Source organism: Fusarium musae, chromosome 2 (assembly GCF_019915245.1).
Source record: "Fusarium musae strain F31 chromosome 2, whole genome shotgun sequence".
Lineage (NCBI taxonomy): Eukaryota > Fungi > Ascomycota > Sordariomycetes > Hypocreales > Nectriaceae > Fusarium > Fusarium musae.
The window spans coordinates 3,685,979-3,703,122 of NC_058388.1; the positions used below are offsets into that span (position 1 = coordinate 3,685,979).

The window sequence follows — 17,144 nt, forward strand, 5'->3', positions numbered from 1 at the left end:
TCCTGCCAGGGGTATATGGCATATATGACCTATCATCGAAAGATCCTCGAGAGCCATGCCTAATTGTTGGTTGTGGTGGCTGTGGCGGCCGGTAGGAATTATTTGAATTTTGCCTCGAGGGTGAGAAGGGTTGGAAAGAGGCATTGGATCCATGACGAGAGATATCAATAGATCTCCTATGCAGATCGTTGGATCCTCCTCTCGTCATCTGCCGGTGAGGAGGTGGTGGCGGGGGAGGCGGTGAGTTACCTCTATCCTGTCCTCCCCGATAAGGGACTATTTGACGATGGAAAGATGGCGCAGGAGATGGACCTCTTGAAGCATAGCCATAGCTTTGGTGCATCGGAGGAGCAGGAGAAGGCCCCCTTGCATCGTAGCCATGAGGAGGAGCTGGCGATGGAGCTCTTGAATGGTGGTAACTTTGCATTGGCGCAGGGGAAGGAGCCCTCGAGTGGTAATTGTGCATGGGAGCTGGAGATGGAGCCCGTGAGCCATAGTGGTGAGAAGGCGCCGGTGAAGGTGCTGGCGAAGGAGCCCGGAAATCGTGCGCTTGAGGTGGTGCAGGTGAAGGTCCTCGTTGGTTATATGACTGAGGAGGTGCAGGCGATGGGCCTCGTTCCGTTTCATGAGTACTAGGAGCGAATGAAGCGCCAGAGTTTTGTCGTTCCTTGGGTTTCGGGGTCTCTTTGAAGATCTCGGGTTGTTTCGCACTGGTGTAGTGAGGAGCCTTGGCGTATGCTTCGAATGGCTTTCGAAACGTTCTGGATTTTGTCGGTGCAGTACTTGGCGGTGCGTTTGGTACAGGAGCCGGGACAGATTTTGTCGTTGGGCGGAATTGAGAAGGGAGAAGCTCGACAAAGTTGGAAGGGAATGATCCCACGGTCCGTCGATCTCGGTACAGTCTGCCTACCCACCACGAACCATCACCAGCATTCAAACATTCTATCAGATCTCCCTCGATGAATCCCAGATCTCGTTTCGACTGTTTTCAAGTTAGCTTAATTTGTGACTTGAGAGGTATGGTAACAAACCTCTCCTCCCCATGAGTATACAGCTCTACACCAACATGGGAACCTCGTCGGCAGAGGTGGTGCAGCGGGTGCCATATTGTTGCGAATGATTTCCAGCAGAGACTAAACAAGGCCCAAAGTAGGTATTTTGGACTCGAACAATTCGAGACGGGGCGGAATGAGGATTTATCAGACTGTAGATACAGGCATATCAAACACGATTTTGTCGGACAGGGCTTAACGACCAAAAACACGATATGCGAGGGCCCAAAACGAGCAAGTCTCAGGATGGCGGATATGGTTGTGCAAAGGTAATGAATGAGGAATAAGAAATAAATTACCACAGATAGTGGGATGTACAACAAGGCAATACAGAGGCCTCGAGAGTAAGGCTCTTGTAAAACTAAAAGAGCGCAAGAAGCGTGTTGAAAAGAAACGACGGTTTGAAGCTACGCCTGTCAAAAAAGCGGTAGGACAGCCGCGGTGTTCGAGCGTCTGGCGTCACAGCTGAGAGAGGTCGAGGTTGCTAGAGCAACCCGAGATCGGCGGGGGTTGGCGGTTCAGTTGTCCCACGGAAGCTTTGGCCATTTGCATGCAAGGGGAGCCTTGGACTCAACTGAGACAACAGAAACAATGTTGGATTGAGAAAATCGACCTACCTAGGCGAGTCACAAAGAAGTTAGCATACCAGGGGGGGAAAATCATGAGATAGTCAGAAAACTTTTCTTCGGAGTCTTCACTTCTTTCTTGACAAAGGCTGGATCTTGGCTTTTGTGGTCTTCTTCTTAAAGTTCTTTTCATGTTACATGTTCACTACTAGGAAAGATAAGGCTGATCTGTGATACCCACCTGGTACACACAGAGCTCATGCATATTTCTTCTCGATCGTATTATCATCTGAACATTATCGTCAGTCGGAAAAATAGGCAATGTGCAGCTGTCGTGTCACTCTTCAGTCAATGGTTCAAGGTGCCCTACATGAGGGTGACCTCAATTTTCGCATAGGTAGGTAGTATTTAGATCCAGGTACCAAGGCAAACGTTAGAGGCCCATTTCTACCCTGCGGTCTAGATGCTAAAATCAACGACTCAACGTTGCTGGGGGTCGTAAACGTGCATTGGCCATCCTCCAAACTTGGAGCTGGGTGTGAGGCTGTGGGTGCATTTCCCCATCTACCTAGCTTTAACTGGGGCCCTGTTCTGTCTGGTTGCAGTGTTGCATATCATGAAGATCCTGGGAGCTTATAACAAACAAGACTATGATGAGAGACGGGGAGATAGCATGAAGATAAGGAATCCCCCATCAAAGTAACACACTTTTTCGCTCATGCAATGATAATTCGCGTTTGACGTTTAGATATTGCCCATCTCACGGAATCCCACCACCCCAGATACGGAGCTCTCCATACATATGGAGCAATCAATGGGTATAAGAAGAATTCATGAATGGATGCGACAGTTGTTCTAATTGATAAGGGATTCTACTCTCGTGACCATGTCTCTCTACCCCACACTTCTTCTGAGACCACTTTCCTCATCTAGAATTCATTGACATCAGTAGTCTTAGGTAGTCGTTAAGAGCAACATGCACTAAAATGCCTACTACTCTCGTGTCCAAAGTTCCAGAGTCTCTTGTGCCTGGAGACGGATGAGCCGTTGTGTTGTAACCTCCACAACCGGTACCTTACCTTAGTGCGTTGGAGAGTGTGCAAGAAAACAACAGGCATGATAGAAGTAGACATAAACAGGTGAGCATCTGTCGTACCCGGTACAGTGTGGAACAGGCTCCCGAATTTATGTCATGCAACAGTTTTCTGTCGTAACTAAGAACCCAGCCATAGAAACAAGCAATCTGGGTGGGCGCTAAGCATTGTGCCAGGGAAGCCGTACAGGGCATGACAAGCTAAGAGCGGCCGGGGGGTTAGGATAGCTCCCCACTGAGTGTGGCACGGCCTGCAACGTACCTCAGTGAGAAGTCATGAGAGACAAAGCAGCTGGTATGTGACTCTTTGGCGGAGACTCCACGAACCTGCATTTGCTATATAAGCGTGGAGGGAATATGAACCAGAAAATCACCGAGTCCAGTCTTTTCAATCTATGATTTCAGAAGCTTTCAACAATAATTAATTCTCGATCTATTGCCTACACCAGTGAGTGTCGAACCATCCACTCGATTAGCTGCCCCTCTAAGCTCCCGTCTCAAAGTAAACAAAGGGCCCGGGGGTTCCATCTGGCTATAGCTTTCGACAGGGTCCGCTTCCCAGACAACCATCCGTCTACCTTGACATTCATCCGCATGACTTTTAATAAACGACGACTCCAACTCATCGCACACGCTTTTGTATCTTGTTAATATTATTCGATTCACTCAGCACACGGCCTTTGCGCATTGCTTTGATTCCCAGGTCTCAGCATCCATCACCTTTGTTTATTCCGTTGTCTCCTCTGCCCGAGCAGCGTGAATCCAAACAACGTCGAGACAGTGCATGACGTCAACTCACAATGGCGGACGAAGGCGTTGCTGAGCATTATCAGGTCCTCGAGGAACTTGGCCGTAAGTATCAGGAATGGGAGTATCTCTCCACATTAGCTGACGGTATCCTAGGTGGCAGTTTTGGCGTTGTCTACAAAGGCATTGAGAAAGCAACTGGCGAAACGGTCGCTATCAAACATGTAAGTCCGAGTCCGATCATCTCAGTTGCCCGGTACACGAGCTAACACACAGCGTCAACAGATCGACCTTGAATCCAACGATGATGATATCCAAGATATCCAAGCCGAAATCGCTGTTCTGAGCACTTGCGCCAGTTCTTACGTTACTCAGTACAAAGGCTCATTTTTGCGAGGCCATAAGTTATGGATTGTCATGGAGTATCTCGGCGGCGGATCTTGTTTGGACCTGGTATGTCTCTCCATAAAATACTCCGATACGAAGTCTCGACTGCTAACCGGGAATAGCTGAAACCCGCCAACTTCAGCGAAACGCACATTGCCATTGTTTGTCGCGAACTGCTACTCGGCATCCAATACCTTCACAATGAAGGCAAGATCCACAGAGATATCAAGGCCGCCAACGTTCTCTTATCCGAGACCGGCAAAGTCAAGCTTGCCGACTTTGGAGTTGCAGCCCAATTGACCAACATCAAATCGCAGCGAAACACCTTTGTCGGAACACCTTTCTGGATGGCCCCGGAGGTGATTCAGCAAGATGGCTACAGCTTCAAGGCCGACATTTGGTCTCTAGGTATCACAGCTATGGAGATGGCCAACGGCGAACCTCCCTTGTGTCACATCCACCCCATGAAGGTCCTCTTTCACATCCCGAAAAACCCGGCTCCTCGTCTTGAGGGCAACTTTAGCAAAGACTTCAAGGACTTCATTGCACAGTGCCTCACCAAGGACTACGACCGTCGGCCATCCGCAAAAGACCTACTACGCCACCGTTTCATCCGTAATGCGGGCAAGGTGGAGGCTCTGCAGGAACTTATTGCCCGTCGACAGATGTGGGATGCCAACCAAAACAGACAGAAGCATCCCATTTACTATCAAGAGACCCTTCAGACCATGACTCCTAAGGATGAGCAGCAGGAATGGGTCTTTGACACAGTAAAGTCTGTCGCACCACCTCCCAAGAGGCCGACGATCAAGCAGCACCGAAAGCCCTCATCCATCTGGAATGCCGAAGAGGCAATGAAGAAGCTGGACGTCAAGGATGGTCCTCTTGGAGGAACTTCTCCCGCCCCAGGTACTGTCAGAAAGTCAACGGTCCGACGAGCACCGTCTGTCGCTCAAGAAACATCAATACGGCCTGGTTCTCCCCGTGGTTCCATCGCTCCTAAGAGACCTCTCCAACCAGACATGTCGTTTGGCAATTCTGGATCGACTATGCGTCTTTTCAGAAGAGTCCCTTCAGATGGTTCAAATGGGAGTCAAGGGAACCGGTCAGTCTCCCCCGACGATGTCTTCTGTGACGAGAACCTTCCCCGCCCTACCACAACCCCCGTTGAACCGTATGGTAAAGAGGCTGTACTGGGGAGACGCTTGTACAACAAAGCTGTGGAGCCTTCTCTGGCCGAGCTGCACGCTCAAACTTGTGCGATGCAGAAGCGAGAAGCGCTGGCTAAGTTATCTGATGCTTTCGCAGCCTTGGACGCAGTTGATCCTGAGGGGGCCTATCACCTTGTGACGAGCATGGTATCATCAATCTCTCAAGATAACAAGCTCAGCGCTACGATACTCCGACAGCCTGCGCAGAAGATTCCTGGTGATGGCACCCCGCAGGGTACTGTGATTGTCAAGAACAACACCCCTGCGTCGAGTCCAACTAAACTTGTCATGGCTTCAAACAATCCTCATTTGCGCAGTCATCGACGCCGTCATGCTGATACTCCCACAATGTATGAGAAGAACTTTGACCCTGAGAAGTTGGCCACTGAGAACAAATACCCTGGCCAAGAGGCCAGATCTGGCATGGAGCATTGCAAACAGTTATCCGACGTGCTCTACTCACGTTGGGTAGACGGTCTTCGAATTCGTTGGCCTGCTGTCTGATTATCAGGCGTGCTTGGCAGAGATGAATGATTTAACATGACGGCACTGCGCCTTATATGCTGTACGATTCGTATGCAGTTTCTTTTGCTACTCATTTTGCATTGTTTGCCTTCCGGATGGAAGATAAAAGCGAGTCTTGGAGGAGCTTATTGGCAGTCGTATTTTCATCAGCATTTGACGACCCCAGTCTAGCATGACGCTCACGATATAACGATATGTCGCGGATGATCTCATTGACGTGGTCTACTAGTTTGATTTTCCTGTTTTCCTGCGAGGTGCGTGGGGCGTTGTAAGGATTGCATTTAAGATCATGGATGGTACGGAGGCTACTCTTGTTTTAATTTTTCATTGCATTGCAGCTGTTTCGATATCGGCAGGTAGACAATTAGATACAGGCACAGCCCAGACTTGTTAATTGAGTACAGTAAGAATCTGAGTATAGTGCAGCCAAGAACTGTATCCAATAATCTAAGTGACAATGACGGCGTTTCCTCAATGACTGTATCGTGCACACGCCAGCTCAACATTTATCAGGAAGCATCGCTGGGCCCAAGAGCCAACTTGATTCTCCAATTCTTGAACTCATCAGATAAGATATCGCCGTGACCTGTCTCCTCCACCTTGAATAGCTCGATTGTCGGTGACTGAGGCTCGCGTCTTATTCTCCAAACGCCCTCATCGTTTATGTTTTCTGTTAGCCCTTTTGATGAAGCAGATTAGCGATTGGCCCATCCATAACTATGAGCAGTGCTTACACTCTAAGAAAGTGGCGGCAAAGTTGACACACATATCGGCGTTCCATTTGGGATTTGGGTCGGCATTGACCATATCGGGAATACGATGCGTTTCCATCTCCCTTGCCTCGACCAGAATGCCGTCCTGCGTGCGAAAACCGACAACAATGCGCGGCACACCAAGAAGGAATGATTGTATCCAGTACTTCATGAGCTTTCGTTTGAAGTTCTCCATACCACCCGCATTGCGAATCTCGGCTGATGTCTTGAGCTCAACCCAGTTGATGGGGCTGCCCTTTTCTTCAGGTTTGGAATCCCAGACTGTGAAATGTGAGTCAAGAAAAGGAGAACTGGAAGAGTTACCCACTGGCATCAACTTCGCCACCAAGACATAGAACAGATTTACCGATACCCGTGCGGACAACAGAGCAATATTGAGCTTTATTGTTAACGACTTCGTTCTCTCGATTCTCGATAAAGTCGCGGGACGTTTCTGCCCAAGGCGCTGGCAGAGTCGACAACGTTTCAAACTTGTATCCTAGATTACGATGTGAGCAACCGTAACATACAGTTGAAACATAGACACACACCCCAGAACTGCATTACTTCTAATGGTGGCCCTCTTCTTCGTTTGTTGTTTCCCTCATTGGATCTGGAAGCAATCTTGTAGGCGTTGTTCTCTTCGATGAAGCTTTATAAGTCAATTTCCAACATGAACATCTCTGGGACTCCTTGGACTTACATGCAACCCTGCGTGGTCAACTTGTCAGTGGTTTTGACTTTAAGGACGGGTTTATCGTATTGGACGTACTTGATACAAAGTGGCATTCATCTCAAAGCTATATATCGATAAGCCAACGGGTGAAAGACAGCAGACCACTGGTAAAGACCTACCCGTCCATCTGGTCAAAAGGTGCTGCCATAATCTATGCCTGTAGATTAGCTACTGAGGCCAGACCATCCATGGGCAAGAAAAGCCGAACCTTTGTCATCATACCTCTCCATGTGACAACGTTAGCATCGATCTTCTTGCCTGTTTCTTGCTCGTGTGCAGCGATAGTCTTGAGGAGACTGTCGAGGTGATCATCTCCGGTATCGTCCAGCTTCTGAAATGTATCAAAGCCTTTGGAGAGGTCAGCCCCAAGCTGTGGTGTGTAATAGTACTTGAGAGATGAGTCGTCTAGGTGAAACTCATGGTTGTCGTCGTATGAAAAGCAGGCAAACTCCTGTGAAAGGTTCAGTATAAGCCAGACGGATAGTTATAGAATGGCTCGCTGTATTGAATTGCACCTTTGGTTTTTTGACAGGCTGACTTGCACCAGCAAAGCGGCCTATGGGTTGAACTGAAAACCGCGCCGACATGATTCTCAATAGAGAAGACACCTGTCTCATTCGACGACAATGATATGGCGATGTCCAAGTTCGGCTAGTACGTGCAGCGTTTCTGAAGAAGATGAGGGCTAGAATTCGTGTGAAAGGCAGTATCTACTGTAGCAATGTTGTCTTAATGTACCTATGTTGATGGAAGTCCGCGCAAGGTGTGGCGCTACTGCTCAGGTGTCCCGATCAAGTTCATGGGGATGGGGGGTTTTTGGTGGAGGCTTGCAGTGACCTTGTTGTGCCTTGCTTTAGCGCTTACACGAGCTCCAGGTTCAAGAGCCGCAACTTGACCACTAATACAAGTGCTTCATAAATACCAACCTACAAACCTACCAACTTCAATCTGCTTTGAGACATCAAGGCTGCAAACAAGATAGTTTCCTAGTATACTAGAATACTAGATCACAGAGTCCCTGGTTGCTTCGGTTGAAGGCCTAAGATAGATGCCCGCTTGCTTGTGTTAAAACCAAACGACGTGACAACAAGGGTAAGCTGCGTTGTTTGGGATCAGCTAACGTAGAGCGAATGTGAGGAATATGAAAAACCAGGCACATTGTTTCTTGTAATTAACGTTAAAAAGCCACATAATCGTTCGGACAGCGTCTCGGAGTCTCATTGCGTTTGATTTGCCTTCTCGCTTGGCCTGTGGCCCCCATGCCCAGGCCAATATTGATTCTTCGTTTGCTGCCCTAGGACTGGAGAATCACAAGTGAGGAATCACTTTGGGGCGTGTGCAACACGCTCATCAAATTGAATGACATTTGCCTGCCTGTCTAGGGGAGGAAATAGAACTAGGGACCTTAAACCTAACTGATACAAAGACTCTGGTAACTTAGTATGATGAGTTTAGGATACCTTTTATGGAGTTTATTTTGTCACTCTAAACTTGGGCCTCGTGTTTTCTTGCTCCCAGAGGCCTGTGTATGGTGCAAAAGATGCGTTCACTGTTTGGGCCAAGGTATCTTACCTAGGTACTAAGTTAGAGGTGCCTTGACTTAATTGCCCGAGGGGATTCTAAGCCTTGGAGATGGAAGCTTCACAACCAAAAATTGCAAGAAGGAAGGCACCTTCCACTCTCACTTTACACCTTCATCTACGGTATCTCACCCCATTTTCTCTATCACAACTTCATTTTAACTCTGAGCTCTGAACTCTTTTCATTTCTGATTCTTGCCTCAACTTAACACCTGCACCTCGTGTAACTACACTCATCCACTGAAGCGCACCCTGCTTTTCACCTGGGTCCCCTGTCCCTTCTTTCACTATTCTTGCGCCTCACGCCCCCGAGATCCACTAGCTTGCCTTAGGACCCTGATCTCTCACCCTGAACGCACACTATCCTTGGCCTGACCATCACGTGCATTCTAGCGGGAATTGATCGACGACGTTCCCCAAAGCATTCCCCAAGCTGCTTCTGTTTAGCAGCCTTGCTCATAACCGCGGCGCGCAACCATCGACTTATTTCAAGCGTTGACCGCTGAAGCCGGTCGCCGCAGGCCATCGTCGCTGGATAGATCTTATCGCAGCTTCGTTATTGCGCTGCTTTATTTGCCACGCCCGTGTGCTGCACTCCTGTGGCCTTTCGGGTTCGGCTCTCTAGCTATCATCCCACGCACGTTGAACCAGCGTACCCATGGTGAGAACGCGCAAAGAAGTGAATCAATCTACAACAAACACACCCAGAACCTCATCAGTGCGCAAATCGAAAAGAAAAAGAAAAGGACTATCTCAAGACACTGAACCTGAACTTGTCCAACGGTCGCCTGCCAAAAAGCGCAGGAAGTTGGGCAAGAAGAAAGAGTGGTGGACTATTCGCCGGGTCATTGCTGAAGATTACTTAGAAAACCCCAAAAGTGGTGAGACTAATCACCGGTGTTTTGTAGAGTGGGAAACTGACTCTGACGGTGAGACTTATGAGAACGAGTGGATTCCGGTTTGTGCCCTGTCAAGTTAATAAGACGAGATCACATACGCTAACATAAGCCTTAGTACACGGATCTCAATGCTGGAGCAATAGAGGATTGGGAGAAAGAGAAAAAGAAGAGAGAACGTGAAAGCACAGAGCTTGAAGCTCAACGTCGTGAGACAAGAAATCGACGAGGACTCCGAGATCTCACACCTCGTCAGGGCAAATCCGAGACGCCTGTGGATTGCAACAAACAACAACAGCCGAAACTTGATGTATCGGCTCATGGCATATCTCGATTCGATTCTCACGAGCAAGACGTACAGCCAAACCGCAGTTTCAGGATTAAATCTGAAGAGCCTGTGCCTTCATTTATCTCTCCTTCATCTGTTGACGCCGAATCTGTGAGCTCCTACGAATTCTCGAGGGCACCTACTCAAGGTGTTGTTGTTGTGTTGAGTAAGCCTGACAACTTCGACCCATCTGAGTATCAGAGTGTCACCACTCAAAACAGTTCTCAAAGGATTGCAGATCTTGAGGATGATGATCAGCGAGTCACATTTGCATCGCAACTAAGTCAAGACACCATCCCAGATTCCCAAGATTTATCCGGAAATTGGGACTATCAAGATCGCGAGAGCCAACCTGCTGCTAGACCTGACTTTATTCCAACAAGTCCTGAAACACCCGAAGATCCATCATCATCTTTGGCCGAGGACAGTCCTGGAAGCAATCGCCAAGTTCGAGAGGTTGTATGCCAGAAAGGGGTACACAATCGCGAATCCATCGCCAGTTCCCCAGAGAAGGAGGCCTATCAATCTGACAACGCTCCTGAGGGTCTGAAAACGGAGTATTCTGATTCCGAAAACCCTGAAGACAACCTATCACCCACTGATTTTGGAGGGTTCACCGGCGCGGCTCATCAGGACGACCAGACTGAGGACATTGATAGTCTCAAAGCGATCAACGATTTAGAAGCTGAAAATACTGAGAACCGTACCACTGCCAACAATCAGATATTCGACGAAGATAATCTCGGCTCGACCAGGGGTATTCGAGATACCTTATCGCCGGAAAACGAGAGTTTTGAAACCGCCAATTCTCAAGCTAGCCATTCCTCGAACAACCGAGACTTGCCTGTGAATCAGGACCCATACGGCCAAGATAGCGTCTCGGTTGACCAAGGTTCTGGGGACGGGCAGCGAGTGGTTCACGATCACGTTCTTGATTCTTTCAGCCGCCTTCCATTTGAAGACGGGACTTTAGGTAGTCAGCAACCGGGTGTGGAGCAGGGTGCGCCAAGTCATCATCACCCTGCAGGGGATCAACACGAAAGACGTGAACTGCAATTCGAAAAGGGCGACGCTAACCCCCAGCGCCCTGATAACCCAACTGGTGTGAGTGGCAGAGAAGCTCTCTCACAGTCAAAGGCACTATCCTCCCCAAGCAAGCGGATTGATATCATCGTTCCAGATTCACAGGGCGACTCGAGCCTATCCACCGACCTGAACGTCATCACGGGCAGGACTTTAACGCTTGTATCAAAGACTCAGGTTACCCCCCTTGCTTTACAGACCGAAATTGTTCCGGATTCCGCTGCGACTGACTCAGAAATCATACCGTCTCGTCAACCAGGCCACTCTCACACTGCAACATCCGAGAGAGGGATCCTTCTTGATAGTTCTTTGCCCAGTGACCAAAGCATCCGGGACGTCCTAGAGGATACATCTGCATCTCCACGAAGTTCTCCGGGTTCACAAAGGACACAGAAGCCCCAAATATACTATTCTCAACCCCAAGGGTCGTACGGCTCCTTAGACATATCTAGTTCTCTCTCTTCCGCTGCTGGGACTCTCAGCAAGACTGCTTACCCAAGAGCCACAATCGAAACTCAAGCGAGTCAGCAGGAAACTTTTGAAGCGTCGCGGCTTTCTAAACCCGAGGAAAACAGTGTTTCCGGTCAAAGAATAGACTCCAACCAGAGATCGCCTTCTCTTTCAACCATTGCACAGACCAGTAGCGACTCTCAAGGGCTTGAAAAGCCTCGATTGACTTCCAAACAAAAAATGGAGCGCCCGGGTTCACAACCACGGGATTCAGCTGTCGATGAGCTAAAGAGCTACATCGATTTCGACAGGGACTCGGCATTGACACATGTTGGCGACTCTCTTGAAGAGAACCTCGATGGCACACCTTACGAAGCAATTGCCGATGAAGAACCGGTTCCTGATGTCAGTGCAAATAGCCATGCTGCTGTCCTTCAATCTCAGCCAGTTTACTCTATGGGTCCCTGGAAAGCACAAGCTCTAGGGACCAACTCCGACACTCCTGTGCCTTCAATAGCGCCGGCAGCCATTATGGCGGACCCTTCCACCTCTGCAGTTGCCAGGATGCGAGAAGAGCTCAGTAGAAGATTTGCTGAATCAGACGTATCCCTGACCCATTCTATTATTAGCCAAGAAGAGGAAGATAGCCTGCTCCCTGCAACGATTTCCCCCACAGTCATCAGTATAGTAAATGAACCAGTTGCGTCAACCCACACCTTGAACTTTCCCAACCATGGTTCAGTGCCCACTGAAGCTGAAAGTTCAGGGCACTCTATTACTATGGGTCAAGTTCCAGTCGACCAAGCTTCTCTACTGTCAGAATCTTCAGAGCAGAACGGCTTTTACGTGCAAACGAAAGTCACTCTCCCAATGCAGGCGAGCAGGCGTTCTTACTATGGAGAGGTAATAGAGGACCACAAAGACGAAATCCAAGCCTTTAGCCGTTGCTTCACTGGCGAGACTCAAGAGGAGCCCAGTGAAGAGCTCACTAACAAGATCAAGAATCTTTTCGAGAGGCTCTTCGAAATTTGCGACTATCCTCAGGGTGTCATTGGTAGTGTTCTTGAGACGCTACCCAGCTCTGATCTCGCCCGATACTGTTGTGATGCCAATCCCAAATTCAATTTCTTATTTGAGCTGATGGCCGCACTAGACGGGAAGGAAAAGGAGATCTTGATTGTCGTTGGGACCAAGGAACTGGTGCGACTACTTTTTAAACTTGCTGAAGCGGCAAACGTTGAATGCTCGGCAGAAAGCATTAACAAGCATGCCAAATTTGCTTCATTTGCAAGAATCAGTATTGCTTTGACCAGCGAAGACTTCGATCCTTTTAGCTTCGACGTCATTATCGGCTATGACCATCGTTATCCAAATTCGTTGATCGCCAGGCAATTGTCCGACCGTCCTTCTCAGAAGCCGCCGCTAGTACTACGACTCGTGACAACGTATTCGATTGAGCATGTATATAATACTCTGCAGGGCGCAACGTTACTCGAGACCCAGAACGCAATTCTCGCATCTACTGTAAGTGCAAGCCGGTATCTCGAAGAACCAGAACGAGGTTACTACGAACCCCACGAAGTCGCAGAGATATTTGCGAATTATTTCAATGGAAATACCGACACATTGAATTGGGAGCCTCAAGGTATCCCAGATGACGTTCTTGATATCTTCGAGAATCCGGGGACACAGACCCAGCTGCCTTTTACAGGGGACGCCTTATATGGAAATGACTTGAAGCGGAAGCATGTAAGTATCGACTTGTATCTTGAAGCTCACATTGCTGATCACCCCCAGATTAATGATGAAGGGGATGGTGATGCTAAACGAATGCGCACTCTTCCACTTCGCGATCTGCCGACTGGCAGCACCAATCCTCCTGTGCCTATTGCAGTCCGCCAGATGCTCGAAAGTGCTACCGTCCGAAGCGAGACCAGGGACAGAAAAGCAATGATCTCAGTACCTTTGGTAACTCTGGAGACAATCCAGGAGCAGGTAAGCACCATGGAAATGAGAGATGTGACAGTTTCTAAATTGTTCTAGATCGACGAATACAAGCGACAAACTGCGCAAGCAGGCGAAGTCGAAGTAGAACTCAAAAGCTACATCAGCAGACTCGACAAAGAATTGAAGGATCATCGGAAGACCTTGAGTAAGATTGAGTCTTCTAATCGTGCTGCTCTTCAAGATCGAACCGTGGCTGAACGGGAGAGGATCCGAACCGAGGGTGTTGCGGCAGCTGCCGCCAAGGTTGCTCAAAAGGAGAAAGAGAGGCAACAACAGCGAATTGATGAACTCGAATCAGTCATTGCGCGCCTCAAGCAAAATCCCGAGACGGCCAAGAGGGAAGAAGCATTGAGCGAGGTGAAAGGGCAGCTGCAGCTCTCAGAAAGCAGGCGAACGAGCGCCTTGAACGACGTGGATTTCATGAAGAGTCGATACCAGGATGTCGACGCTCAAGCTTTGAGATTGGCAAACGAGAACAAAGCATTGAAGATCCAAAACGAAGAGTTGGAGCAAAAGGCATCAGAGAACTTGCGTGCCATTCACGCACAGAATGTTGCTATGGAACGTCAAGAACTCTTGGAACAAATTGCCAGCCTCCAAGCACAGCTCCAGCAACGAGACGCTGAGCTATATAACGCCAACCAGAGACTGGCCAGTGTTTCGAATGGCCGAAACACTCGGGGCGGTAGCATGCCTCGCAGCCCTCGTGTCCCAAGTGGAATGAGCCCACGACCCCGGGCGGCATTCTCTGCTAGTCGAGGGACGAGCCCTATCGGTTCTGGTCAACCATTCGTGGGACAACAGGCAGGAAATGGAAGATGGAATCACTTGCAATAAGAGCTACAGAAGGCAGAAGTATGAGAGTATGATGATACCAATCCTTTACATGTTTGAAGGCTATCATGGAATTTGGCGTATGGGACTGGCAATTGGGAATGCATAGCCTCCACCCCAGTATAAAATGAGCATCTATTTGAGATGTGTAGAATTTTGACCTGTGTATCTCGTGAAAGTCGAAGACAGTACTGACATGCCAAAAATTTGTTATAGCAGGGATTTTGTATATCAAGCGTTCTTTGGCTTTAAACCTCAGGTAGTATGTCTTCAGTGAAGATGGAAGGTAAGTCACTCAAATGGATGAACAACGAACTTCAGATATACGAAAAAACTCTCAACATTGAGGGAGATTAGCAAAGAGCAAGCGTCGCCAAGTCGCACTTAAGGCTATAACACAATCGATTTGGGGCTGCCACAACCAAACTCCCCCGTCTACCTCTTGGGTCTGAAATTCTCTTCCGTTTCGGCCAACATCCAGTATACACGGGGCTCAGAACACTGAGACCAGGGGACAATCTACTTTTCCTCAGGGTACAGCTCCTCCTTGAGCAACACACCAAGCTCTTCTCGAAGGGGCTTGAGCTCCTCAAGGTACTGCTCGTACTGGCCCTTGTTCTCAACCTTGGTCTTGATGCCTAAAGAACAACAGTTAGCAATGTGGCTAGGTTAGGGAATTCCCTTGCGAGTCGTCGGTGGTATTCAGCAAGCGCAGTCCATATCGAGTTGGAGCCACTGCGCTGACAGAACTCAAGTAGGGTGGTTGAGACGCCGCAGATCCATCGGTCGAGTGGACGACAACAAGGTGCAATTGATTGACAAAATTTCGTACCTTCGAAGATGCGGACGGCAGTGCCGAAGTCGTTAACCCTTCGGGCGGCTTTGAGGGCGGCAGCGATCACCGAGGGGGCAGGGACGAGATCGTAAGCGAAGGCGTTGTTGAGGTTGCGCTGTGGTTTGGTGATAAGCCAAAGTCATACGACATTTTCGGGAGCCAGCCGGAGAGCAGCGAGCTCTACCCCGTGGGACAAACATACCTGAAGCTCGAAAACGTCTTGAACACCATCAAACTCCTTCTCGAACCTGCAGAGAGGAATGACTTAGCAATTGAGTTCCGCAAGAAACCTGTGCGGCAGCATTGGAGAGGATTCGGGCGAAATCGCGTGGGGACAGAGCTCTAGGCGGGCTTTGCGGCATCTTTTTCCCACAGCCGCAAGACAACCACGCAAAGGCCCCAATCCTCCCAGTCAATTTGCGACGCCTTTCCACAGCACAAAAAACCGACGTTCCAAACAACCGGCAGGCCATTGGGTATTAGGTGTGATCCTACCTGGCAGAAAACTCCTCAAAGGTCTCCTCGGCGTGCTCGCTTCGTCGGGGAATCGAGGTGGTGAAGTGGGCAACGGCCGAGCGGGCAACCAGGGGCTGGACAGCAGGTCGAATGGGAGCAGCGCGAACGCTACGGGCGACACGAATGAAGGCGGACATGTTGGAGAGGAGAGGCGTCTGTTGTCAGAGACTGATATGTCTGTTGTCGGAGGCAAGTCGTGTATTGGTAGAGGTAGTGGGCTGGCTTTTTCCGGCTCGGGTGATGACTGCAGAGTTGTTTGGGCGAGAGGATGGGCTGAGGATTGATGACTAAGGCGAGGCTAGACCAGATTGCGTAGTTGTGGGCTATAGTGCGAATTGTGCTGCAAGTTCACAGTAAGTGCGACTTTTGATGGAAGTGACAGTGTATGTACTGTACTTCAACGAGCTTACTTCCAGTTGGCTTCCATTCGTCATTGCCGCAGGGACCTCCAGCTGGCAGGGTAGTTCAATTGATCGCGGTAGGTAGCTGAATAAAATAGAAACTGACGATAGCTTCATGCTACAGAGGAAGCGGTTAAAAGTTTTGTCTTGACCCCTGGCTACGCTAAGCAGGGTTAAAAATAACTAGTACTATTAAAAGTGGGTTAGTACCTCTAAATCTTTAATTTTTATACCTATTTACCTCTACCTTCTAAATACTTATTTTCTCCTTCTAGCTTAATAATTTTTTCTATATAATAAGGTATATATTTAATCTAAGCTTAAATCTTAACTTATAGTAAATCTAACTAAATTACTTTTTACCTATAAATAGCTTTACTTTTACTTTTTAAGGGTACCTTTTTTATTATTACTTTCTTTAAATAAGGCTAAGCTAGTTTAATTATATTTAAATTAAGGCTATTTCTATATTAAAGAAGTTATTATATATTAATAAGGTTAAAAACCTATTACTATATATAGTAATTATATACTAGTATTTTATTTTCTTAAATAATTATATTAGGTTTTTTTTCTTTATATTTTTATATAAAAGGAAATAATTTTAAAATAAGAATCTTTTATTAATATTACTATTAATTAATCCCTTTTTTTTTTTCCTTTTTTATAAGCTTTTTAGTTTTTTTATTTTATTTTTATTTAGGCTTTTTACCTAGTAGATTTTTTAAACTTACTTTTCTTATCCCTATTTCTAGCTCTTATTCCTCTTTCTTTTTTAGCTTAAGCTTATAATTAAGCTCTTTAATAATAAGTTTAGAATCTGCCTTTTTTTTTTTAATTTCTAGAAGCTAGTAATAATAAGGACCTTTTTTATTATAAGAAAAGTAGCCCTAAAATATAAACTTTATTATACCTTTTTAATACTTATAAATATAGCTATAGAGAAACTACTTACTTACTTTTTACTAAATATAATAACCTCTTTACTAATATAAGAGAATTATAGCAGTTTTATCTAATTAAATTACTAATTTCTAGTCCTTTAGGGTCTAGTTATAGTAAGTAATATATTAAGTAAGATAATTAGCTTTTATCTATTTTATTAAGCCTAGTTTCTTTATTAGCTTTATTTTCTAAAATCTTAA

General features: G+C 47.5%; 6 protein-coding genes across 6 annotated transcripts; 3 read left to right on the plus strand and 3 right to left on the minus strand.

Annotated features, from left to right (window-relative positions):
• Positions 1-55: 55 nt before the first annotated feature.
• Positions 56-636, plus strand: J7337_003026 (uncharacterized protein; the record flags this gene model as incomplete). Its single annotated transcript, XM_044820750.1, has 2 exons — positions 56-65; positions 185-636. 2 exons carry the CDS (start codon positions 56-58, stop codon positions 634-636), a joined length of 462 nt encoding a protein of 153 aa, XP_044685050.1.
• Positions 637-3,511: 2,875 nt separating this feature from the next.
• J7337_003027 (uncharacterized protein) lies at positions 3,512-5,560 on the plus strand (the record flags this gene model as incomplete). The annotated part of the gene is made up of 3 exons (XM_044820751.1): positions 3,512-3,682; positions 3,744-3,911; positions 3,968-5,560. 3 exons carry the CDS (start codon positions 3,512-3,514, stop codon positions 5,558-5,560), a joined length of 1,932 nt encoding a protein of 643 aa, XP_044685051.1.
• A 530-nt stretch (positions 5,561-6,090) lies between these two features.
• On the minus strand, positions 6,091-6,897 carry RAI1_1 (decapping endonuclease targeting mRNA; the record flags this gene model as incomplete). Its single annotated transcript, XM_044820752.1, has 4 exons — positions 6,091-6,260; positions 6,316-6,615; positions 6,662-6,832; positions 6,885-6,897. The coding sequence occupies 4 exons, from the start codon at positions 6,895-6,897 to the stop codon at positions 6,091-6,093; spliced, it is 654 nt and encodes a 217-aa protein (XP_044685052.1).
• A 323-nt stretch (positions 6,898-7,220) lies between these two features.
• On the minus strand, positions 7,221-7,656 carry RAI1_2 (decapping endonuclease targeting mRNA; the record flags this gene model as incomplete). Its single annotated transcript, XM_044820753.1, has 2 exons — positions 7,221-7,520; positions 7,585-7,656. 2 exons carry the CDS (start codon positions 7,654-7,656, stop codon positions 7,221-7,223), a joined length of 372 nt encoding a protein of 123 aa, XP_044685053.1.
• A 1,651-nt stretch (positions 7,657-9,307) lies between these two features.
• On the plus strand, positions 9,308-14,250 carry J7337_003030 (uncharacterized protein; the record flags this gene model as incomplete). The annotated part of the gene is made up of 5 exons (XM_044820754.1): positions 9,308-9,530; positions 9,558-9,607; positions 9,664-13,155; positions 13,204-13,401; positions 13,450-14,250. 5 exons carry the CDS (start codon positions 9,308-9,310, stop codon positions 14,248-14,250), a joined length of 4,764 nt encoding a protein of 1,587 aa, XP_044685054.1.
• A 516-nt stretch (positions 14,251-14,766) lies between these two features.
• COX6 (Cytochrome c oxidase subunit 6) lies at positions 14,767-15,735 on the minus strand (the record flags this gene model as incomplete). The annotated part of the gene is made up of 4 exons (XM_044820755.1): positions 14,767-14,885; positions 15,080-15,197; positions 15,285-15,330; positions 15,578-15,735. The coding sequence occupies 4 exons, from the start codon at positions 15,733-15,735 to the stop codon at positions 14,767-14,769; spliced, it is 441 nt and encodes a 146-aa protein (XP_044685055.1).
• Between the last annotated feature and the right edge of the window lie 1,409 nt (positions 15,736-17,144).